The sequence below is a fragment of the Lemur catta genome, chromosome X (assembly GCF_020740605.2).
Source record: "Lemur catta isolate mLemCat1 chromosome X, mLemCat1.pri, whole genome shotgun sequence".
In the NCBI taxonomy this organism is placed as follows: Eukaryota; Metazoa; Chordata; class Mammalia; order Primates; family Lemuridae; genus Lemur; species Lemur catta.
Genome location: NC_059155.1, coordinates 29700968 through 29726321, shown reverse-complemented (window position 1 = coordinate 29726321; position 25354 = coordinate 29700968). Strand labels below are relative to the sequence as shown.

The 25354-nt window shown below is 36.3% G+C and overlaps 1 protein-coding gene across 8 annotated transcripts in view; it reads left to right on the top strand.

Moving 5' to 3' along the window:
- The window catches only part of SMARCA1 (SWI/SNF related, matrix associated, actin dependent regulator of chromatin, subfamily a, member 1), a 74974-nt gene that overhangs the window by 33734 nt on the left and 15886 nt on the right, over nucleotides 1-25354 (top strand). For all 8 annotated transcript variants that reach the window (XM_045537988.1, XM_045537982.1, XM_045537989.1 and 5 more), the window contains 6 exons: nucleotides 4559-4669; nucleotides 5240-5353; nucleotides 20071-20193; nucleotides 22207-22339; nucleotides 24927-25045; nucleotides 25138-25350. In XM_045537988.1, the coding sequence (XP_045393944.1) occupies nucleotides 4559-4669; nucleotides 5240-5353; nucleotides 20071-20193; nucleotides 22207-22339; nucleotides 24927-25045; nucleotides 25138-25350 (813 nt within the window). The remainder of the gene's footprint in view (nucleotides 1-4558; nucleotides 4670-5239; nucleotides 5354-20070; nucleotides 20194-22206; nucleotides 22340-24926; nucleotides 25046-25137; nucleotides 25351-25354) is intronic.

Below are 25354 nucleotides of genomic sequence, written 5' to 3'. Positions count from 1 at the left end.
GGACTATAGGTGTGTGCTACTGTGCCTGGATAAAATCAGTATATTGAAGCAATGTCTGTACCCCCACATTTATTGCACTGCTATTCATAATAGCCAAAATATGGAATCAATCTAAATGTCCATCCGCAAATGAATGGCTAAAGAAAATGTGGTACATATACACATGGAACACTATTCAGCCATAAAAATAGACTTTATTTTTAAGTTCACAGCAAAATTGAGTGGAATGGGATGTAGTTCCCATATACATCCCCCTCCCTTATGCACAGCTTCCTCCACTATCAACATGCTGCACCAGAATGGTACATTTGTTACATTCAGTGAACCTACATTGAAATGTCATTATAACCCAAAGTCCATCATTACATTAGGCTTCTTACTTGGTGTAATATATTCTGTGGGTTTTGACAAATGTATAATGGCATATATCTACCATTGTATAATGGTATCATACAGAGTAATTTCACTGCCCTAACAGTCCTCTGTGCTCCACCTATTCATTCATCCCTCCTCTCAACCCCTGGCCACTATTGATTTAGTGTCTCCATAGTTTTGCCTTTTCCAGAATGTCATATAGTTGTATGTAGCCTTATCAGATTGGCTTCTTTCACTTAGTAATATTCATTTAAGTTTCCTCCATGTCTTTTCATGGCTTGATAGCTCATTTCTTTTTAGCACTAATATTCCATTGTCTGGATGTACCACAATTTATTTATCCAGTCACCCACTGAAGGACATCTTGGTTGTTTCTAAGTTTTGACAGTTATGAATAAAGCTTCTGTGAACATCCACGTACAGGTTTTTTTGGGACATAAGTTTTCAACTCCATTGGGTAAATACCAACAAATGTGATTGCTGGATCCTATGGTTTAAGAGTATATTTATTTTTTTATTACACTGCCAAACTGTCTTCCAAAGCTTCTGTACCATTTTGCATTCTCACAAGCAATGAATGAAAGTTCCTGTTTCTCCACATCGTTGCCAGCATTTGGTGTTGTCAATGTTTTGGATTTTCACCATTTTAATAGGTGTGTAGTGGTTTCTCATTGTTTTAATTCATAATTCTTAGACACGTGATGTTGAAGATCTTTTCATGTGCTTATTTGCCGTCTGTATGTCTTCTTTGGTGAAATGCCTATTCAGTTCTTTTGCCCATCTTTCAATCAGATTGTTCCTTGTCTTACTGCTGAGTTTTAAGAGTCTCTTTATATTTTGGATAATGGTCCTTTATCAAATGTATCTTTTGCAAATATTTTCTCCCAGTCTGTGCCTTGTCTTCTCATTTTATTGACTTGCATTGCATTTTTGTTGCTGTGTGTCCTTAGTCTCTTCTAGTCTGTGACAGTTTTTCAATCTTTCCTTTCTTGATCTTCACACTTTTGAAGAGTACTCATCAATTATTTTATAGTTTGTCTCTCACTTTGAGTTTGTGTGACATTTTCACATTATTTGATTGAGATCATGCGTTTTTGACAAGAATACCACAGAAGGAATGATATGTCCTTCTCGGTGCATGTAGGGGAATATGTGATGTTGATGTATCTGTGTACTGGTGATTTTAACCTTGATCACTTAATTGAGGTGGTATTTGCTGGGTCTCTGCACAGTAAAGTTCCCATTTTTCCCTTTGTAATTGATAACTCTCTTGGGGGAGAGATGTTCCTAAAACTTTTACCCACTGACTTTAGCATCTATTGGTAGGGCTTGCCTACAGTAGTTATTGTGGTGTTTTAATAGTAATTTAGTATTTTCCTCATTCCATCTATATGTATTTATTAATTGGGATTTTTCTGTAAGGAAGGGGGGATGCCCCTTCTCCCTCATGTATTTATGTGTTCAGTCATTTATATCAGTATGGACTCATGGGTGTTTATTTTATTTTTTGAGTTATAATCCATTCTGTCATTGTTTATTTTTTTGCTCAGATTGTTCCATAAAACTGTTGTTTTTCAACTGACAAGTCAATTTTATTAAAATTAAAAAAAGCTTATTCTTAGGTATTGATTTTACTGAAAAGTGAGGTGAGCCATTTTGGTTTGCATTGCAGCTAGTATGCTGATAATGCTTTGCTGCTGTCATTGTTTCTGATATTAATAGCTTTTAGTTTCTTGACTTATATCTGTCTGGTGGTTCTGTCTGTAATCTTAGACTGCTTATGTTTTATCCTGGTGAGATGGAGGTGATAACCTCTCTGCAAAGGGTGGAAATTATCTTTCTAATGTGCTTTTTAGAATTCATTATGTGATATAAATTATATTAATTTTATAATTCCTACAGGATTATGGGAATTTAAGAGTGTTTTACAAAGTGAAAAAATTACAGTAAACAATGGAGTCTAAATATCAGTGGAGCTTCTTATCCACATTTGTGGAGGAAAATTAGACTTGTTAAAATACTTGTTGATTTCTAATATAACAGATTTTCTTTGTGCTTCTAATTCTAGCAAAATGATGCACAGATGTAGAGAAATTTTAATAATAATTATGATGACTTGTATTTTTATAAATGTCTGACAGTAACAGTAATGTCCCAAATTAGAATTTTTTCTGAATATTCTGAGCTGAGATTTTATTTTATTTCTATTTGTATTTTCTAGATAGATTATTAAATAGGTTTACATTATCCTTTTATCCTTTGAAGAGAATTAAAAATCTTAAAGAATATTATTTATAAATCATTGGAATTATAATTAAGGAAGATTTTCATATGATTTGTTGAACTAGTTGCATTACTTTATAACCATACCTGGTAAATTAAGTCATGATGATGGCTGACATAGATCCTGAATAAATTAGCTTGAATAAGTTAGTATTAATGTACTCTTGTCTAAAACAAACTAATTCAGAAAGTTCAGGAATTGCCCTTTTTTAATGCTTATTTCAAATTTGAATACCTAGATCATCAAACAAGTATAGGTTAAATGGCCAAATACTTTACTTTTAGAAAGTTAATTTAAACTACTATTAATTTATTTTTACTCCAATTGAGAAAGATAAAATACTGGTTATTTATATATCTCTTTCATTGCTATCACCTCACATTAATCCATGCTCCCCACCAAGAAAAGCAAAATTCATTTCATTGCTCTTGGTATTTTTCATTTTGCTTAAATATCACATCATAATGTCTATATCTCATAGACTCTTAGAGTTAGAAGTGACCTCAAAGGTCATCTACTCTAACTTTCTTATATTAATAATTAAGAAATCCCATCTTTAGCATCTAGGACAGATAGCTAGGCACTGAACACTGTAATATTGAGAAGCTTACCCCTCTTATGATAGTTCATTTCATTGTTTTATATTCTCTGGTTCTTAGAAAACTTTTTGTTTGACTTATTTTATAAGCTCCTTGATGAAAGAGATTATTTTATTCATCTTTATGTCCGTGACAGTGACTTGCACATAATACACTGGGTACTTAATGCATAGTTGTTAAATTATATTGAGTAGCAATCTACTTTCTTACAACTTTCCACATTGATTTTAATCTTATGGATCAACAAAGAACTGTGTTCTTTTCTGTTTAGTAGACTTTTACATATGTAAATACCACCATTATGTCTGTCTTTAGTCTTCTCTGGGCACTGTGAGAATTTGTAGATCTCTAACCATCCTGATCATCTTAGTTTTAAAATATGTCACTCTTAAAATATGCCAAGGTTGGAATCTAGCCTTTAGATAAGATCAAATAGAGTGAGACCATTAATGGCCTATTTTCTGTAGAGGCACTAGGCTAGGCACTGTGAAGTCAACAAAAAATATGAATTAGAAAACCATTCCTCAGACTCCACAACTTTGCATCGTCAGTTTTGTCTGCTGACTGTTAAATTGTATTTTCTAGCTGATAATGGGGTAAAATTCAGTAATGCTACCACATCATTGTTCACACTACTTTGGATGTTTGATAATATCTCATACTTAACTCTTGGTGGTTTACTTAATGCTTTCACATGTATGGTCACATTTAATCCTCAAGGTAGGTATTATTCTTACTTTACAGATGGAAAAAATAATTTACCCAAAGTTATACAACTGGTGAAGTAGCAGAACCTAGATTCAAATCTAGGTCTTTCTGCTTCCACCAGTTTTTCCACTATACCACAGCTACCTTTCCAGAAGATCTCATTTGAACATTTCTCTTGATTTGAAGGGATAAATGCCTGTCATGTTGATATTCCTCATTCACCCCTCTCATCTATTTTCTAATTCACACTCTTACCAGTTACCAGAATCAATGTTATTCTTCCTTCTATATTAACTGCTATTTATATATTTAATTTGACAAAAAAATACTAAGCAGATTTTACAGATTCTCAGTTACTAAGGAAGAACTAATTTTTAAACATACTCCAAAAAGAAGGAAACCATCTTTGCATCTAAACTTGGTGTACACTAAAAGGTTTTGGAACTTTAGAGATATAATTGCGATTTATGAAGCGAGTCTGGATTTTTTTCTAATGGCTTTGGTTTTCTCATGCTTCTGCAGCCTTGATGTACTTGATTTCGATAGAACAGTCTGGACTCATTAAACCCCTGTTCTTGTTTGTTGTGTATAGCCTGGTATGGTGGAATGGATTGAACCTCCTAAACGAGAACGCAAAGCAAACTATGCAGTGGATGCCTACTTTAGAGAGGCTTTGCGTGTCAGTGAGCCAAAGATTGCAAAGGTAAAACTGTACAAGGCCAGTTTTTATGTCCTACAGATTTCTCTTGTAATGTGGTCTGTGATTCAGATTTACTTATATTATTGTCAAATTATAGTCCCAAAAATATAACAAAAGTACTTGATATGGTCCACCTATATAAGTGGATTCCGGTCTGGCGCAGTGGCTCATGCCTGTAATCCTAGTGCTTTGGGAGGCTGAGGCAGGAGGATCGCTTGAGGTCAGAAGTTTGAGACCAGCCTAAGCAAGAGTGAGACCCTGTCTCTACTAAAAATAGAAAAAAAAGTTAGCCAGGCAACTAAAATAGAAAAAAGTAGCTGGGCATTGTGGCACACGCATGTAGTCCCAGCTTCTGGGGAGGCTGAGGCAAGAGGATTGCTTGAGCCCAGGAGTTTGAGGTTACTGTGAGCTAGGCTGACGCCACGGCACTCTAGCCCAGGCAACAGAGCGAGACTCTGTCTCAACAAAGATGGATTCCATTGTATTTAGATTCCTTAAGAAATAGTAAAAGATAAGTATGCTTACTTCATGTACTAAAAAGAAATGTATATGTAATGTATTTTCCCCTCACAGGCTCCACGGCCTCCAAAACAGCCAAATGTTCAGGATTTTCAATTTTTCCCACCACGTTTATTTGAGCTTCTGGAAAAGGAAATTCTTTATTATCGGAAGACAATAGGCTATAAGGTAATTTTTCAATTTTTTAGATTACTGTAATATAATCTATTAAGATAATATCTATAAGCTAGACTAGAAGGTGTCCCATTTTAATGTGAGAGAATGTAAAAGTAAATCGAACAGTGGTGTTTTTAAAAGCTAAGAGGAGGTTTAACTGGAAGTAAAGCATCAAACTACTGAATCACCAATATGATCATGATTAAGATAAGATTAATGGTGAATTAGCCACTATTTCAAAATAGTAATATATTATTTTTAATAAGCTAGTGTTTGGTTAAAAATATGTATCAAGAGCAATAGGTATGTGTTTGATTAGAAGTGAATATAGATATATGAAATTTTTGATCATTTTCTTTAATAGGAACAAGGAATAGTATTTATTGCTCATAGACTGAAAGCTTTGTTGGTGATTAGCAGATTGTGGTCACTTAGGTTTTAAAGATAATGATTAAACATGACAATTATATAATTTTAAAATGATCTTTAGGGATTCAAAAATTTTATTCATATAGGTAGATAGGAACCTATTTTTGGTGAGTGGAACTTAATATTTGTCATATTAAATCTATCCTACTGAGAGATTAAGCATACCAGTTTATTTCTATATGTTGAAATTGACTTCCTAGTGAATGGAGAGGGATGACTAAAGATATAATAATCACTAGCATAAAAATTATAACAATATTAACACCATTGTAATTTTTTATCAAGTTTTCTGCTTTTATGAATCAAAAGCTATATTTTTAAATTTATTTTGCGAACCTTTATCATAATTGTAACTTTGACTAATTATTTTGATTAGTAGCTTGAATGTGCCTAGCAAAGCTCGATGTATATAAGGTATTTAGTTAATTCCTTTATATTTTGGAACTAGAGTGGATTGCTAAAGTCTTTCTACTATTTATTCGGAGTGGGAGTATTGCTATTTGAATCAGAACAACAAAGAAAGCCTTTCTTGCTATTTGTGTATTAAAGTTAAAGATATTTAAATAAGAGCAAAAACTTTGGGGGAATGTAAGTTGTTACATTACAACTAATGTAAAAACATTACAACTAATGTAAGTCATTAGTTGTAATCCAATTAGGGAAATGTGATTAAATTTGAATATATTTAAACCAATAGGACTGGATAAAATCATTTTTAGGAAATTATAGAAGAATAAAGTAAGCATAGTTGAACATTCAGATCAGGCATAAAACTAGTTTCAAAGAAAGTAAAAACAGTGATATGCCAGAAGAAATAGGCAATAATAGATTCAAAATGCAAAATAAAAGTGATAAAATTATAATAAAGTAGTTAAGATTTCATGAGGTAAACAAATATATATCATCTCATTAAGGTTTGTAATAATTTTAGGCTCAGACATTATTTTCTGTTACTTTTATTGACTGTTATTAGGCTTGAAAAGAGAATTAATTGAAATATTAGACCTCAGTAATAAACCAAATGTTTATGTGGAGGATTTTATAATTCACAAAGTTCTTTAATGCATGCTTCATTTGATTCCTAACAACCTTATGAAATAGGTGTTATGATCATCTCCGTATAGTAGGTGAGGAAACTAAAGTTCAGAGATTTTAAATGACCTTGTTCCAGGTCACATAGCTAACAGGGTTGCTATGGGTGCTGGTCTCACACCAGGTTCTCAGTATTCAGATGCTCTGCTCTTTTTGCTCAGACATTCTGGGCTCTTTCTGCATGTGATAGAACCCTGCTTCTTTCTGCAGTCCTAAATAGGGACTGTGTTTATAGTGGTGAGGCATGTTGTTTGGGAGGTGGGCCAAGTGGTAGTCAAGTAGCAGCAATAAAATAATATCATCTGATGATGATATAACTGTTTATGCTCCTTCTTTGGAGATACTGAAATTTTGTTCCCTGTGATAATTATAGTGCCCACCACATTCTGGCCACAGCTCTGGTTTGAATATAAACAGTGCCTTTTATTACAGGCAGTTTGTGGTTAAGGGTGAGGTCTTACAGTGATTCTTTGTGTGGTGGCCAGCTGGAAGGAGACAGAGGGGAGAGGAAACCTCAGAAGACAGAGGGTTGAAAGGACAGCTGCAAAAGGCAATGGAAGGGAAGAGGGAGGAGGAAAAGGTGTAAGAATAGAGGAAAGGGATGAATAGAGAGAGGGAAGATGGCATGGAATTCGTGCTTTTGTATCTTACTGTTTTCTCTTCCTCATCTCCCAGAAAGAAGTGACAGGAGAGGGAGAATGAGTGAAAGAAGATTTATTTTTTTCATTTAATACCTACTTATTGAACACTCCTCTGTGCCAAGTGCTGGGCAAAGCACTTGGGATAAAGTAGTGAATAAGACAGATAAAGGTCCTTCACCTCACGACACTTACATTCTAATGGAGGAGACAGACATTAAACAGATACCACAGTGCAATGATATTATTATTTGTGTATTTCTGTGCTTACAAAGGGTGCTATGAGGGTAACATGGGTATCTCAGGGGGACTGGGAGATCAGAGAAGTATTCCTTAAGGAAGTGTCACTTAAGCTGAGATCTGAGAGATGCGAATCAGCCACGTGAAGCATGGGAGACAAAAGCTGAGGCAGGGGCCATCTCATATGCCAAGGTCTTGAGGTAGGCAGGAGGATGGCCCCTTTTGGGAGCTACAAGAAGGCCAGTGTTGCTAAGGAGTGAGGAGGAGGAGAGCGACTTGAGATGAGACTGGTGAGTGGTAGAGTCAGATCATGTGTAGCTTTTATAGTTCATATTAATGAGGTTGAACTTCAGCTTTAGAGGAAAGGAAAACCATTGAGATGTTTTTAAGGCAGGGAAGTGGGTGGGTGATAAAATGATAATAATAGCAGATACTTATTTAGTCCTTACTTGTGTTACTTATTGTTCCAAGTTCTTTATAAATATTAGGTCATTATCCTCATAACAGCGCTGGAACTACATCCTTATTTTACAGATGAGGAAACTGAGGCATAGAGAGGTTGAGTAATTTTCCCTGAGTAAATTTGCTCAAGGTCATACAACTTGGTAAGTGGTAAAGTATGATCAGATTTACATTTTTAAAAGATCACTCTGGCTGTGATGCAGAGAATGGAGAGTTTATCCAGGGAAACCAGCCAGGAGGCTATTGAAGTATCAAAATGAGAGAAGGTGATGGCAACTTGGACTGTAGTGATGGTGGTGGAAGGAGAACCGATCCCTTCCTTGTATTGTAGCCTTGTGCTCTCTTCTGCCCCATCCTGGATTGCCTCCTTATTGTCTTAAGACTGGCCTTGGTCCTCCCTATGCATACTTAGCTGAGGATTTATAAGACAAGTAAGAATACATTCTGGATATTGGTTCTTTCTGAACCTTGTCTCTTCCATTCTTTACCAGGAACTATGGACCTGAGCTTAAGGTGGGTTCTATAATTGGGTGACTTTTGTGTTTGAGTTCAGAGTGTAGACAGACCAGCATGGCATGTTAATTATCTGAAAAACCTTCCTTTCAAGGATGATGTGATATGTAACTGTTAGACATATCTTCTCAAGGGATATCTAGCATTGATTTTCTTCCTCCCTACACCTCCAGAAAACTCATCAGGGCCACAAACTGATAGAGAACTAGTTTATCTTTGGATAAACAACGCAAAACTACTGTAGTGGGGTTACCTGGTATTCTGTATTATACAGTCAGGTTCTCAAAAAGGAAGAACCTCAAAAAGGTTAAATGATTCTGCTTAAATGATTGCTAGCCAGGGGGAGATAGGTTTTGTCATAGCTGGGAGTACTGTGGTTCGTAGTATTAATCTATTTTGAGTCCCCAAAGTCTTATTCTGTAGTGAGGTGGGGTGGGGCTAGTGAGGGGGTCACTAGTTTTGAAGCAGTTGGTAAAGAGTGGTTTCCTTGAAGACATGCTTATTTGCATTTTTATTTTCTGTTTTGTTTTCTCTCTCCCCCCATGTTCAATACAAAGTCACAACAGTATTGCAGATAATGAGATCTGAAGTTAAAGGGTTTTGTTTTATTTGAGGTTGAGAGAAGTATTTGTTTTGCCCTAACTACTTGGTGGACGGCAGTGCGTTGTGTGCCCATTTTTCCTGCTGTCTAAGCTTTGACCTTGTTGCAAGTTAGGCATATTCAGACACTTCATTGCTCTTTTCACTTAAAGGAGTTGTTATTTACATATGCATTTAATCACTTGTGCATTAAAATCTTTACCTTAGAAGAGGATAACTTAGTTGAAATATTAATTGCAGCATAAAAAATCCAGAGTATCTGGAGGTCCCATTGAGTGTAAGGCCTGTAATGAAAGACTTTTGCCATATTTGAAGCTGAAGAAAGCTGTAGAACATCTTGACATTTATCCCCTATAAAAAATTCTTTAGGGACAAATATAAACATTTGACAAATGGAGGACGTTCCATAATCTTTGTGAGTTTTGGTAATGTGTCATTGTGAGCCACCTATTTTGCAGTGGTAGAACTAAAACTAAAATACGGTGAGCTGATTTCAGGTTACTGCTTTCATTTTGTGTGCTGTCACATTTAATTCAGTATTCCATATTTCTATGAAATACTTGCTAAACTGCTTCTAAGAAACAAGGCCAAAAAAAAAGTTTTCGCTACTTCATGGAACACAGCTCTTAATCACAAATTCCTTAGGGTCTAACTAGAAATAAAAATAATAATTGAGATGTTTCCGTTTGAAAGATAACTTTTTATAACTTATGTCACTGGGGACCATAATAAGACACACAGGGTATGAGTACTTCAGATACTTCAAGGTATCTGTTCAGTATTATTGGTCTATAATTTGTCTACTTAATTCTTATATAGCACTTTGAAATCATTCAAGGAAGCTTAACACTGATAAGAACCTCATGAGGTAAAAAATGAAAGTCTTTTAAAAATGGTGAATATTGAGTTTTTTTGAATGAAGAAATAAAGGAATTTAGAAATTTTGAGTCATTTCTAATTCTAAATATTTTAGCAGCTATGTGTTTCAGTAATTTCTAGAACTAAAACAATAAATGCAGCACGGATGAAGTCATTCTTAAGTTTTGCTTTATTAAATACCGTGACCAGTGGATGTAGTAGAAATTTTCTGTAGTGGATCCTAAAATCTAATGGTATTATAAAATATTCTGATTTTGCTCTTCTTAGAAGTTCAAAGGGGAAGTTTTTAGTATTGGGGATATCTGCATGGGAATAAACATTTTGTGTGGGTATGTTATCTATTTTCTGTCATAAATTAGATGTTTATAAAATATTTTGTTAACACTGTTGGACATGGAAATTTTGAAGATATTTGATATATATCTTGAGATGAAAGAGGTTTTTCTCAATTAAAATTTGAAGCCAAAGTAATTTCACATACCAGCAATTTGAAAGGGTCTGTTAAATTTTCAAAGCTGTGTCTATAACTTTTTAAAATATATTATGAAGAATTTTTTTTAATTTCAGCTCATTATGGGGGTACAAAAGTTCAGGTTATATATATTGCCCAACCCCCCCATCCCCCTGAGTCTGAACTTCAAGCGTGTCCATTCCCTAGACAGTGCTCATCGCACTCCTCACGTAGGTATGCACCCATCCCCTCCCCCCATCCCCCACGGTCAGAACTTCAAGCGTGTCCATTCCCCAGACAGTGCGCATCGCACTCATCAAGTAGGTATACACCCATCCCTTCCCCCCAGCCCCCACCTCTGTCCGATACCCAATTGGTGTTATTCCCAAATGTGCTCTTAGGTGATGATCAGGAAAACCAGTTTGCTGGTGAGTACATGTGGTGCTTATTTTTCCATTTTTGGGATACTTCACTTAATAGAATGGGTTCCAACTCTCTCCAGGAGAACCAAAGAGATGCCATATCACCGTTATTTCTTATAGCTGAGTAATACTCCATGGTATGCATATACCACATTTTGCTAATCCATTCATGAATTGATGGGCATTTGGGTTGTTTCCACATCTTTGCAATTGTGAATTGTGCTGCTATAAACATTCGGGTGCAGGTGTCTTTTTTATTGAATGACTTTTGTTCTTCTGGGTAGATGCCCAATAATGGGATTGCTGGATCGAATGGTAGGTCTACTTGAATCTATTTAAGGTATCTCCATATTGTTTTCCATAGGGGTTGCACTAGTTTACAGTCCCACCAGCAATGTATGAGTGTTCCTGTCTCTCCGCATCCACGCCAACATGTATTGTTTTGGGACTTTTTGATAAAGGCCATTCTCACTGGAGTTATTTAAATGATATCTCATTGTGGTTTTGATTTGCATTTCCCTGATAATTAAAGATGTTGAACATTTTTTCATATGTTTGTTAGCCATTCTTATATCTTCTTTTGAAAAATTTCTATTCATGTCGTTTGCCCACTTTTTGATAGGGTTGTTCGATTTTTTTCTTACTGATTTTCTTGAGTTCTAAATAGATTCTTGTTATCACTCCTTTATCTGATGTGTAGTATGTGAAAATTTTTTCCCATTCTGTAGGTTGTCTGTTTACTCTCATGACTGTTTCTTTGGCTGTGCAGAAGCTTTTTAATTTGATCAGGTCCCATTTATTTATTTTTGTTGTTGCTGTGATTGCCTTAGGGGTCTTCTTCATAAATTCTTTGCCTAGGCCAATGTCTGTAAGAGTCTTTCCTACATTTTCTTCTAGAATTCTAATGGTTTCCCACCTAAGGTTTAAGTCTGTTATCCACTGTGATTTGATTTTTGTGAGAGGTGAAAGCTGTGGGTCCTGTTTCAGTCTTCTACATGTGGGTATCCAGTTTTCCCAGCACCATTTATTAAATAAGGAATCTTTTCCCCGGAGTATGTTTTTGTCTGCTTTGTCAAAGATTAGATGGCTATATGAGGGTGGTTTTATATTTGGATTTTCTGTTCTGTTCCACTGGTCTGTGTCCCTGCACTTGGGCTAATACCAAGCAGTTTTAATAATCACAGCTTTGTAGTATAGTTTGAAGTCTGGCAAATTAATACCTCCCATTTTGTTTTTGTTGCTTAAAATTGCTTTTGCTAAACAGGGTCTTCTCTGGTTCCATACAAAGCGTAAAATTATTTTTTCTGTATCTGTGAAAAATGATGTTGGTAATTTAATAGGGATTGCATTGCATCTGTAGATAACTTTGGGCAGTATAGACATTTTAACAATGTTGATTCTTCCGATTCACGAGCATGGTATGGTTTTCCACCTATTTACATGCTCTGCGATTTCCTTCCTCAGTGTTTCGTAGTTCTACCTATAGGGGTCCTTTACCTCCTTAGTTAAATATATTCCTAAGTATTTTCTTTGTTGCGATTTTGAAGGGTATTGAGTCCTTAATTTGGTTCTCCGTTTGAGTGTTATTGGCATATATGAATGCCTCTGATTTGTGTGTATTGACTTTGTAACCTGAGACTTTACTGAATTCATTGATCAATTCCAGGAGTCTCTTGGTTGAATCCTTGGGGTTTTCTAGATATAAGATCATATCATCAGCAAAGAGTGAGAGTTTGATCTCTTCTTTCCCTATTTGGACTCCCTTGATTCTGCTCTCTTGCCTGATAGCTCTCGCAAGGACTTCCAATACTATGTTGAACAGTAATGAGGACAGTGGGCAGCCTTGTCTGGTTCCAGTTCGAAGTGGGAATGCTTTCATTTTTTCCCCATTCAGTATGATGTTGGCTGTGTGTTTGTCATATAAGGCTTGTATCATTTTTAGATAGGCCCCATCTATGCCTATTTTGTTATGTGTTCTTATCATAAAAGGGTGTTGAATTTTGTCAAATGCTTTTTCTGCATCTATTGAGAGGATCATATGATCTTTATTTTTGCTTCTATTTATGTGGTGAATTACATTTATAGATTTGTGTATGTTAAACCATCCCTGCATCTCTGGGATGAAGCCCACTTGGTCGTGATGGATTATTTTTTTGATAAGCACTTGGATTCGATTTGCTAGGGTTTTATTGAGAATTTTTGCATCTGTATTCATAAGGGATATTGGTCTATAGTTCTCTTTTTTTGTTGCATCCTTTCTTAGTTTTGGTATCAAAATTATGTTGGCTTGGTAAAATGCGTTGGGGAGAATTCCATCCTTCTCTATATTGGAGAAAAGTTTATGTAGGATGGGCACCTTTTCTTTGTAGGTATGATAAAATTCAGGTGTGAACCCATCTGGTCTAGGGCTTTTCTTTTTGGGAAAGTTTTTTATTGCTGTTTTGATTTCAGATCTAGATATTGGTCTATTCAAGAATTCTATTTCTTCCTGGTTGAGCCTGGGAAGGCTGTGTTTTTCTAAAAATTTCTCCATTTCCTCCACATTTTCCAATTTGTGTGCATAAAGATTTTTGTAGAATTCATAGATGATATCATGTATCTCTGTGGCATCGGTCGTGATTTCTCCTTTCATGTTCCTGATGGAGGGTATTAGAGTTTTTTCTTTTCTGCTCTTGGTTAGCCTAGCCAGAGGTATATGAATCTTGTTTATGTTTTCAAAGAACCAACTTTTTGTTTTATTAATCTCCCTTATGGTTTGTTTGTTGTCCTTTTCATTTAGTTCTGATTTGATCTTAATAATTTCTCTCCTTCTGCTGGGTTTGAGGTCGGTCTGTTCTTCCTTCTCCAGCTCTTTGAGTCTATTCATTAGATTGTCTATTTGTAAGTTTTCTGTCTTTTACATATAGGCATTTATGGAAATAAATTTTCCTCTCAGGACTGCTTTAGCTGTGTCCCACAGATTTTGATAAGTTGTATCTCCTTTGTCTTTTAATTCAAAGAATCTTTTGATTTCCGTCTTGATTTCTTCATTTATAAAATAATCGTTCAGGAGAAGGTTGTTTAGCTTCCATGACTTTGAGTAGGAATGAGAATTTCTGTTAGGGTTCATTATTACTTTTATTCCGCTGTGATCTGAGAAGATGCATGGTATAATTTCTATTGTTTTAAATTTTTTAAGACATGCTTTATGTCCTAGGATATGGTCAGTCTTGGAGAATGTTCCATGAGCTGATGAGAAGAAAGTATATTCAGTGGATTTTGGGTAGAATGTCCTGTAGATGTCAGTGAGGCCCATTTGTTCTAGCATTCTATTTAAGACCATTGTTTGTTTGTTTATTTCTTGTTTGGAGGATCTGTCCTGTACTGTCAGCAGCGTGTTAAAGTCTATGACTATTAAAATGTTGTTATCTATCATTTTGTTCAGATCAAGTAGGGTTTGCTTTATGAATCTGTGTGCACCTAAGTTGGGTGCGTATATATTAAGTATAGTTATGTCTTCTTGTTGAATTGTAGCCTTCACCAGTATATAGTAACCATCTTTGTCTTTCCTTGCTTTTGTTGATTTAAAAACTAAGTTATTAGAGATTAAAACTGCCACGCCAGCTTTCTTTTGGCTTCCATTTGCTTGAAACATCGATTTCCACCCTTTTATTTTCAGTCTAAATGCATCCTTGCAGGTTAGATGAGTTTCCTGAAGACAGCAGATACTTGGCTTGTATTTTTTTAACCATTGGGCCAGTCCATGTCTCTTGAGTGGGGAATTCGATCCATTCACATTTAATGAGAGAACTGATAAGTGAGACTGATTTCTGTTCCTCATGTTGGGTTGAATTTCATTATTCTGTTTTCTGCCTTGAGCCATTGTGATAACTGAGTTTTTATCTTCTCTTGAGTAGTTTTATATTCGTGGGTCTTTCTTGTGCTGGTCTGTGTGTAACTCTGTTTTGAGTACTTCTTGGAGAACTGGTCTTGGTGAATTCTCTGAGTTTTTGTTTATCTGAGAATGTCTTAATTTTACCTTCATATATAAAACTGAGCTTAGCTGGGTATAAGATTCTAGGCTGGGCATTATTCTGTTTCAGAAGAGTGAGAATGGGGCCCCAGTCTCTTCTTGCTTGTACGGTTTCAGTTGAGAAATCTGGCGTGATTCAGATGGATTTTCCTTTGTATGTTACTTGTTTCTTCCTCCTTACAGCTCGAAGAAGGGCCTCTTTAGTGGATATTTTGGTCAGTCTGATAACTGCATGATGTGGTGTCTTCCTATTTGGTATGAATCTCCCAGGGGTTCTTTGAGCTTCTTGAATCTGTATATCTAGAGTTTTGGCAAGGCCTGGGAAATTTTCCTCAATTATGTCTTCAAATAGCATATCCAACCCTTGCTTATTATCTTCTTCACCCTCAGGAATGCCGATAACTCTCACGTTAGGCTTCTTCACATAATCCTACATTTCTTGTAGACTCTGGTCTTTTCTCTTATTTCTTTGCTCCATCTCTGTGACTGACTTATTTAATTGGAAAGTGTTATCTTCGATCTCTGAGATTCTTTCTTCTGTTTGATCTACCCTGCTCTTGAGATTTTCCACTGTGTTTTGTAGCTCCCTGAATAAATTCTTCATTTCCAGGAGTTCAGTTTGATTTTTCTTCAATATTTTGATTTCTTTAGTGAATTTTTCTTCCAAATCCTGGATCTTTTTTTTGGTTTCTTTGTGTTGGTTATCCATTTTTTCTTGCATAATATTCAGCTTATTTATGATCCATGTTTGAAATTCTTCCTGTGACATGTTGCTATTTTGAATCAGGTTTGTGTCAATTGGTAGAGAACTAGTAATGCTCTTTGAGGGCAAGATTTCAGCTTGATTCTTTATACTCCCAGAGTTCTTTTGCTGAGCCCTTCCCATCTGGATCAATCTCTAGGTCCCTTCTTTCAGCTTTAGTCTGGATGGAGGCACAAGGTGTGTGCTGATCTTGGGCCGTGCAGCAGCCCAGGTAAGCTGCCTCCTCTGTCACTAGGGGGAGCCCTTCACGTGCTGTTCAGGATTTTGCTACCTCAGCTGGGAGGCTGCTCCTGTTGGGTCCAGCCCTAGAGAATTAATTTGACCCAAAACCGGTTTGAGAGTCCTGTTACTGGGCTGTTCTAATTGCAGACGGAAAGCGACTTTTTCCTTGCCTCTTCCTCTCCCGAGGTGGTTTTCTGCCTCTCTCTGCACGAAAGACAGTGGCTAGGGGGAGGGGAGTTGCCCTTGTTCGCCCAGCGCCTCGGCTGCTGCAGGTCCCGGGGGCGATGGTCCGCCCACCCCAATGTCCGCAAGGTCTACGCTCCGCTCCCTCGCGACTGGGGAAGCACTCAGTGTTCACGCAAAGGCGGATCTCCTAGTGGGGGGCCACAGACTAGGGGAGGGAGCCGCCCAGTTCCCAATCGCTCCGCAGCAGCTAGGCTGGGGACCCTGACAATGGCGGCTGCCCGCCCGCCGGTCGCTGGCGCTGGGGGCAAATGTTCAGCGTCCGGCAGGGACCGGGGGAGCCGGGATTGCTGGAGCTCAGCCGTCCGCGTAAAGGAGACAGTTCGGCGACCCCCAGGTGTCTTTCGCTGCAGCGCAGCGCGAACCCTCTCCTGCGGTTGGCTCTGGGGTCCGAAATGCCCCCCGCTATTGTCACCTCTCCACAGAGCCCCGCGTCTCCCGCGGTGATTCCGCACCGGCTTCAGGCAGTTCCCTAATTGAGTGGGAGTGGGGGTCAGTGGGGAGACAGGCCACTTTCCTGTGGGGCTGAACCCCCCTCACTCGCTGGTGAGGCGGGTACAGCCATCCCACCCTCCCCTCTCTATTGTCCCTCCTGCACTCTCCAGTTTTTCCCAGTAAGATTTCCCGTTCACCTCAGTCTTTTCTTGCTCTCTGTGTCCCACGCTGATTCTCCGTGGATTCACACCACTGTTCTGGTGGGGGAGCGATCCTCTAGCGTCGTGGGAGACTGAGATCCATGCCTTCCTCTCTGGGAGCACGAATCCAGGAGGTCACCTCCACTCCGCTATCTTTCTCTCTCCCATATGAAGAATTTTTAAACATACAAAAATGTTGAAATAATTATACAATGAACATACATATACATACTACATATATTCTACAATTTACATCTTACTGTATTTGCTTTTTAACCTATTTTCCCATTTCTCCAGCCCTCTATAATATGGATGTCTTATTTTTTCTGCATTTCAATGTTGCAGACGTAAGTACATTTTCCCAGAAATACTTCAACATGCATATCATTAGCCAGAGTCCAATATTTATTTATAATTCTTTTTAAAGGTAAAACTTACATACAGTGAAATGTGTAAATCTTGTGTATCATTTGGTATATTTTGACAGGTAGATACACTTATATAACCCAAACTCCCATAAAGATAGAGAGCATTACTGTCACCCCAGAAAGTGCCTCTTCCCAAGTCAGTCCACCATATGTGCACTCTTCAGAGGCAACCACTGTTCTGATACTATTTTCTTCCATGGATTAGGGTATTTTTTGTGTTCTAAAATTTCACATAAATGGAATCATACAGTATGTGTAAGGCTTCTTTCACTTAGCGTAATCTTTTAGAGATTCAGCCGTATTGTCCCATGTATCAGTGGTTCACTCCTTTTTATTGCTGGGCAGTATTCCATTGTATGGATGGCCTACAGTTTACTTATCTATTCTTTTGTTGGTGGACATCTGAACTATCTTCTGGTTTTTGGCTATTATGAGTAAAGCTACTGTGAACATTCTTGTAAAAAGCTTTGTTGAAATATGCTTTCATTTCTTTGGGTAAATACTTAGGAATTAAATTGTTGGTATGCCTGTAATTTTCAAATTGAACCTAGCTATTGAAAAAAGTTATTTTTAATCACACTCATCGCTGGACTACATTTCATTTTTCATTTAGGCTTTTTTTTTTTTTTTTTGAGACAGAGTGTCGCTTTGTTGCCCTGGTTAGAGTGAGTGCCGTGGCGTCAGCCTAGCTCACAGCAACGTCAGACTCCTGGGCTTCAGCAATCCTACTGCCTCAGCCTCCCGAGTAGCTGGGACTACAGGCATGCGCCACCATGCCCGGCTAAATTTTTCTATATATATTTTAGTTGGCCAGATAATTTCTTTCTATGTTTAGTAGAGACGAGGTCTCGCTCTTGCTCAGGATGGTCTCGAACTCCTGACCTCAAGCGATCCACCTGCCTCGGCCTCCGAGAGTGCTAGGATTATAGGCGTGAGCCGCAACGCCCAGCCTTAATTTAGGCTTTTTATCTGTTTCCATTTGCCAACATTCTAGGCCAGATGATCGTACCTCATTTTTAAATTGTGACAGTTTGGCAGGTTGTCTTGTCTCCAGTTGCTTCCCCACTTCAATCCATCCAGAACAAGACTTACTGTGTAGTTTCAAGGCCATCCACCTGGCCTTGTTTCTTATCCCTTCTCAGCATAAACACTATATGCGCAATGAACACACATATATGTGCCTTCCTGCATGTTTCTGTCTTCATGCTTTTGCTCATAGTACTCCAAGCCTAGAACATTCTTTACCCCATCTCTCCAAATCCTTGGAGTTCTTAAGGTCCAGCTCAGGTTTTGAGCTGCTTGTGGGCAAGGACCATGTTTAATACTATACTTCTTTTATATTCCAGTCAGTACTTAGCATAGTGCTAGGAACATAATAGACATTTAGTCAATACACACTAATTTGGTTGCCTGGTACTGATGATTACAAATGAACCTGGTTTTTCAGAATGTCTTTTTAATGCCCAGTTAGGCTTTATATTTGAAGAACTATTGGATGCAATAGTTTTAAAAGTATTTGTTATAATGATATAGTTCCAAACTCTATGAAATATGTATAACAATGAGAAGAATGTGTTCTAATATGTTTTATAATTACATTGTAATAAAACCACAACTATCTCATACCCCTAGGGAAAGAAAGTCATTTATGGTATGTGTGCATTCCAAACAGTGGAAGGCACATTGCCAACTCTTTTATTTTCCTTTGTAATGGAATGCTATAAAATGTACTACACATGTTATGTACCTGCCCTCTTAAATCAATGTGCTGCATTGTCGCAGCAGATGCACATAGTGGTAGTGGTAGATGCACATAGTGGCAGTATGAGGCTTTGGGCTGAGAATCTTTTATCATCCCTCCATACAATGAATGCTGCTCCATATGCTGAACCACACTGGTTGTATATGCTTATTGTGACACACTGATGCCTTTTGGGATACAGTTTTGAGGTAGAGGCTGCTTCCTTGGAGAGCTGAGCTTCTATCTTCAGTCTTTTGAACTTGAGCTCTCTTCTAAGTTGTCAGTATATTTGCAGTGCTCTACCTAAAACACCATTTATAATTTCTGTTGGTCACTGCTGCTATAGTCTTTTTTCATTTCACTTATGGTCCCATCACACCAGTAGTGTACTCTACTACTTCCTTCCCTCTTACATTCTCTATTTCCTCTTTTTTTCTTCTTCATTATCTTGTCACTTCTCCCAGACTTTCCATTTTATATAAAAATGCTCTCCCCTTACATACCCTGGCAGGCAATGAAAGCACTCCTTTCTTTTTGCACATTGAACTGATCAGAGCATTGAATAGGATCTTTAGGTGCATTGCCACTTCTCCACCCTGCTCTAATTTTGCTGGGGGTATAGGGGCTCTCTTCTTTTGTTTTCTTTCTGCCAAACCTTTTGTTTGTTCCATGTATTATAATATTAGAAGGATATACTTTGTTCCACAGTAGAATCAGATCTGGAATATAATGTGGCATTCATTTACAAATGAGTTTTAACTCTGAAATACCATGTGGCACAGGAATGATTTTTGTCTCAGTGGTATCATGGTAGCAGAAATGTGGAGGGGACCATGTGTCATTCTGGTCATGATTTTATCTTGTTTAATGATGAAATAAGTCTAAACATATGTGTATATACACCTTCAATAATTAATTTTTCTCATCAGTTTACTCTTAGCTCATCTCTTGATTTATAGGTCCCAAGGAATCCTGATATCCCCAGTCCAGTTCTGGCTCAAAGGGAAGAGCAAAAAAAGGTTGATGGAGCTGAACCTCTTACAGCAGAAGAGACTGAAGAAAAGGAAAAACTTCTCACACAAGTAAAATGTTTTCAGTGACTGAAATACTTGTAGTCAACCAGTAGAAAAAAAGAAAATATAGACCACACTTAATTTTTATTGTTTGGGCCTACTATCCTGATTTGACACACCAACAAAACTCAGGGCTATTTTGTAAACACACGTTCAGACCAAATATCCCTATTTTTAAAAATCTCTTTTATAGAATATGCTTTTTTGGAAATACTGGAAAATACATATATGTAAAGTAACAATGGCAAGTATTAGAAATATGACATGCATTTTACCAATTATAATAAGATTGGTGAATCCAAATTTGAATCCTGAGAGACGATACTTCTTAATGTACTCTCAAAAATTTAAATTTCTTTTGTTTATTGATGTGAATTGTCCTCTGAAGTTATACTCTACTAATCTTTTATTTATGGAATAATTTCATAATTTTCACAATTCCTTTTATCGTTTCTTAGAACTTTCATACGATGAGAAATTTCTGAAACTGTGAAAGGTGATCGTTGTATAATTAAAAGCTAATAGTTATTAAGTTGGAAAGGTTTCCATTTGAAGAAAATGTTAATGCTTTCAAGTCATTGTTGCTTTAATGAATTTTTATGAGCATTATACTTCCAAAATAAACCGTAGAAGATATAAAAAAGTTTCACCATGAAAGACCCCTGCAAAGTAATAAAAATGTGTACTGTATGACACCACCTGAATATAGAAGGTTGCCAGCAAGATTTATTTATTCAACGATTTTTTGAACAATGTGCAAGGCACAGTAGAAATTTTCCACATTAATTATTGAAAGATAGTTTTTATATTTATGTGTTATTTATTATATAGAAATTTTTTCCTTGTTATAACATGTAATTTTGTTGAATGAATTTTTGCAAATTACATTCATAAGTTTTTGAGCCAAATGCCTGGAAGTCGTAAAGTTTAGTTTGCAAATATAATTGTGGTTGGTTGAACACTAGGACTTGCACAGAATAAAATAAAACATTTAAATATTCATGTTTTATTTTCAAGATTTTTCATGAGCACAAAAATAAAGTTATGGCCTTAGAGTGCTACATGGCTCAGTATATTGTGTATATACAGTATAATGTGATTATACAGTCTCAACTGAAATAATGCTTTAGTTTGTAATGAGAAGTATAATTAATTCTTTTGCCCCTCCTAGTGGTTGAATTCCCTTTTAATTGTCTTTGCTGCCTTAAATAATGAATCTTTTCAGAAATCATGACAGTACAAAGGAAAAAAATATGGGATTGTCTGAAATCTTGATCAACTAAAAACTAGGTTTAGAGTTTTTCAGTGTCTGGAGTATCACATTTATATGAGTTGGGGCATCGGGTGGAAAACAAATTCTTGGTCTTATTACTTCACAGACATGCTAATAATGCCGAAGAGATTTAAAACATTGGCTAAACCGTTCTGTATTTTAGTCAAGAAACTGCATGGGCCCAATAATGTTCCATTTATAGAAATTCTATTTATGAATACAATTTAGAGCAAATTATTTATTCACAGTAGTTTGGAATGATATAAAGAGCTACAAAACAGTTTTTTGCATTCTTTTTTGATTATTCCTCAGTGCTCTTTTCATTTAATACATCTACATTCCTCTCTTTTAATTTACATGGGAACAGATGGGTGAAAAAAAATTATTTAAGTACTGGAATATCAGGACTTCAGCATTTATATTAGCAGTTTTATTTTAATGCATTTGTATTTTAATGTAGTAGGCATCTATAAATATGAAATTAAAAACTATACAGTATCTTAGAACTATAACTCAACTTTAAGTACTTGGTGAGGATTATATTCCCTTTGTAATAGAGAAGTAGTTGTTTCTATAACAACTCTCACTCAAGTTTTGATCCCAACATAAAAAATAATGTGATTTTATAAGGAGGAACATTTTAAGTCTTTGAAAGTGTTTTTAATGTATCATTGTATAGAAGTAAATAGGACAGTAAATGGATTTATTAAGTGAGCTTCTGTTGATGATGCGTAACTTTTTGTTCACAGGGTTTCACAAACTGGACCAAGCGAGATTTTAACCAGTTTATTAAAGCTAATGAGAAGTATGGAAGAGATGACATTGATAATATAGCTCGAGAAGTGGAGGGCAAATCCCCTGAGGATGTCATGGAGTATTCAGGTTTGTATATAATTTGAAACATGATGTTTTATTTTAACTTTATTCATTATTTTAATGTCAGTTTAACACATTAACTGCCATGTGAGTTGTATTTAACTCACGCTAGTTTTGAGCCCGGGGCCTTGTGAAGCATATGTAACTCACACATCTCTTCACCTTGGGAGCCGTGAGAACTATTTTTCAAGTTGCATATAAGTCACGCACAGAAAACAATAAAAAATAACAAAATTTTCATTAAATTAGAAAGGATCATTTTATTTTCGAACTTTTTATTCTAATTTTGTAATAAAACGCTGTGGCCCCAAGGGAAATTCTTTTCCTAGTGTGGCAGTCAGTGTCACACTGTTAATTATACCTTTGTTCAGAGATCTTTTAAACTTTTATGAATAAGATGTAGGTGAAAGTATAAAATTATATTTCTATGAAAATATAAGATTTATCATAACAAACTGACTTTTGTCTCTATTAGTTAGCTAATAGAGCCATTTGATAAAACAAGGGTTTCATACTTTCCCACCTCTGGAATTGGATCCTTTTCTGGTCTAGTCCTGAGATTCAGGTTCACTGGATTAAATTAGTGTCTGTCTTTCTAGGTTGTCCTTGAAGTAGAGAGTTCCTGCCAGGCCCATTTAGAGTCTTAAACACCCTCAGGGTTCCAGTCTACTCCAGACAGATTCATGTGGGTCCCATTAATTTGAGGCAAACTGGAATAGATCTAAAAAGATTGCTTGACTCAGTCTATTGGTTGGTCCTTGAATCATCTCCCTCTCTTGCTCAGCTGTGTCTTTTGTCTTAACCAGAATCAGTTTAGCTGCTGAAGCGTATGGAATTAATACTAATTCTCCTGTCATAGCCCATCCAACCTCAGGCTCTGAAAAGAAATCTTATTAAAAATAGGTAAATATACCTAGCAAGTTTTCTATATGTAGAACATAGGTCTTTTCTAACTTCCAAATAGGTTGAGCTCCCAAATTTAGTCTGTATCTTAGATGTTCAGAATCTAGAGAATTTTCCTCGTTGAAAAAATGTTACAAAGCAGGTTTAGGTTTCTGTGCCAGCCCCCAAAACCTATTTAACCTAACCATTGAAATTCTTTGTTTTTGCAATAGTAGGAAACGTATTACAGTACCAATAAATACACCCAAATTAATACTGACTAGAAGCGGTTTTTAATTGTATCTAGAGTGCTAGTGCCTGAACAATTCCAGATTTAATTATATAAATTATCAGATACTTTTTTTTTCTTCTGGAAATCTGAAAGTGTCTTCTGGGGACTTTAGAGGTCAGTTGTATTTAGTTTTTATTTTATATAATGTCTCATTTATGAACTTCCTTTTGATTGATACCAGCATGATATTACTATTACTCTTAAGGTTTAACACATAAGTTTAGGGCATTTGAGAGCTTAGAGAGGGGAAAAATAGATGGAAGAGAGACATTTTAGCTTCAAGAGTTGAACAAAAAGAGTGTAAAAGGGTATGTGCTGTGAGATTTTTTCTGAAGGAGAATTTTCTTCATAAGATAGGGAGGATAGCATCAGTGTGTGTGAAGTTGCAAGAAAATGTGATTGAAAAAGATGCCATGTTAGATGCTCTCTCAAATTTGATACCAGGCCAGGTGGCATGACTAGCTCAGGACCTTTAAGTTGCTGCCCACCAGGTTGGGGGCCATGTCATAGGGTGGGGAGGTTGGAATGGGTTTATGTAGTTGGTTGCAGTAAGATAAGAAATGTATACCATTGTATGTTCATGAACATATAGTATCTTGTGCATAACAGGCATTTAAATATGTGTTGAATGAATAAGTGAGTGAATGAATAAATAAACACAGGTGTTTATAAAATTCAGAGTGCCAACAGACCTTTCTTGATAGGCTCTAAAAATGAAAAATTTGAGGATGTATGTCATTAAAAGGTATTTTCACTGAAGTCATAGGATGTGACATATTAATTCAGCCAGATTATTTGGCTCATCTATAAAATTTGGTTGAGTGACTCAGTAGTTTGAATATTCTTCCATATGTATCCAATGAAATTCCCGATGAGGATTTTTTTTTAAGAGAAAAGGCTATTCTAAGTAAGCTTGAAAACAAACTATAGATCCTTGGAAATATTGTATGATTAGTGAGTGATTCCAAAAGCAAATAACAGTTTCAGTAGTTGCCACTTCATGGAAAACATTTGAATGACTTGTTGATAATAGTTTTGTTTTGTGCTAGGAAGCTATGTTCACTGTTTATATGCTGCTCTCTCCTGTTTCACTTTATGTGTTAAGTCTCTTCTATATCATGTTGGAGTAAAAAGCCCAGCTTAAATAAGTATCCATAGCATCTTTTGAAATCCTAGTCATTTGGAAAGGATAACTAAAGATTTCATATTTCATGAAAAGAAAATTGCTTGAAACCTTATTCTTATTTTTAAGTGAAACGTTAGTAGTAGTTAATAATTGAACATCTATATACAGATGAATCTGAATCTTAATTAAAAATGTAAGTTGACTATATTATTTACTGTTAATTCTTTATTCTACTATTCCTTAGATTTGTTTGCTTAAATGATAGTCTTTTAAGTAATAACTCTGTTTTTCAGCTGTATTTTGGGAACGTTGCAGTGAATTACAGGACATTGAAAAAATTATGGCTCAAATTGAACGTGGAGAAGCAAGAATTCAACGAAGGATGAGCATCAAGAGAGCCCTGGATGCCAAGGTACTATATTTTATGTTTTCATTGATATGGTGCTCAGCTTTGACTTCTTATCGCACATTCAATTAAAAGCACTGTTTTGTTGAAATACACAGATTGCAAGATACAAGGCGCCATTTCATCAGTTGCGTATTCAGTATGGAACCAGCAAAGGAAAGAACTATACTGAGGAAGAAGATAGATTCTTGATTTGTATGTTACACAAAATGGGCTTTGATAGAGAAAATGTGTATGAAGAATTAAGACAGTGTGTACGGAATGCTCCCCAGTTTAGATTTGACTGGTTTATCAAGTCTAGAACTGCCATGGTAT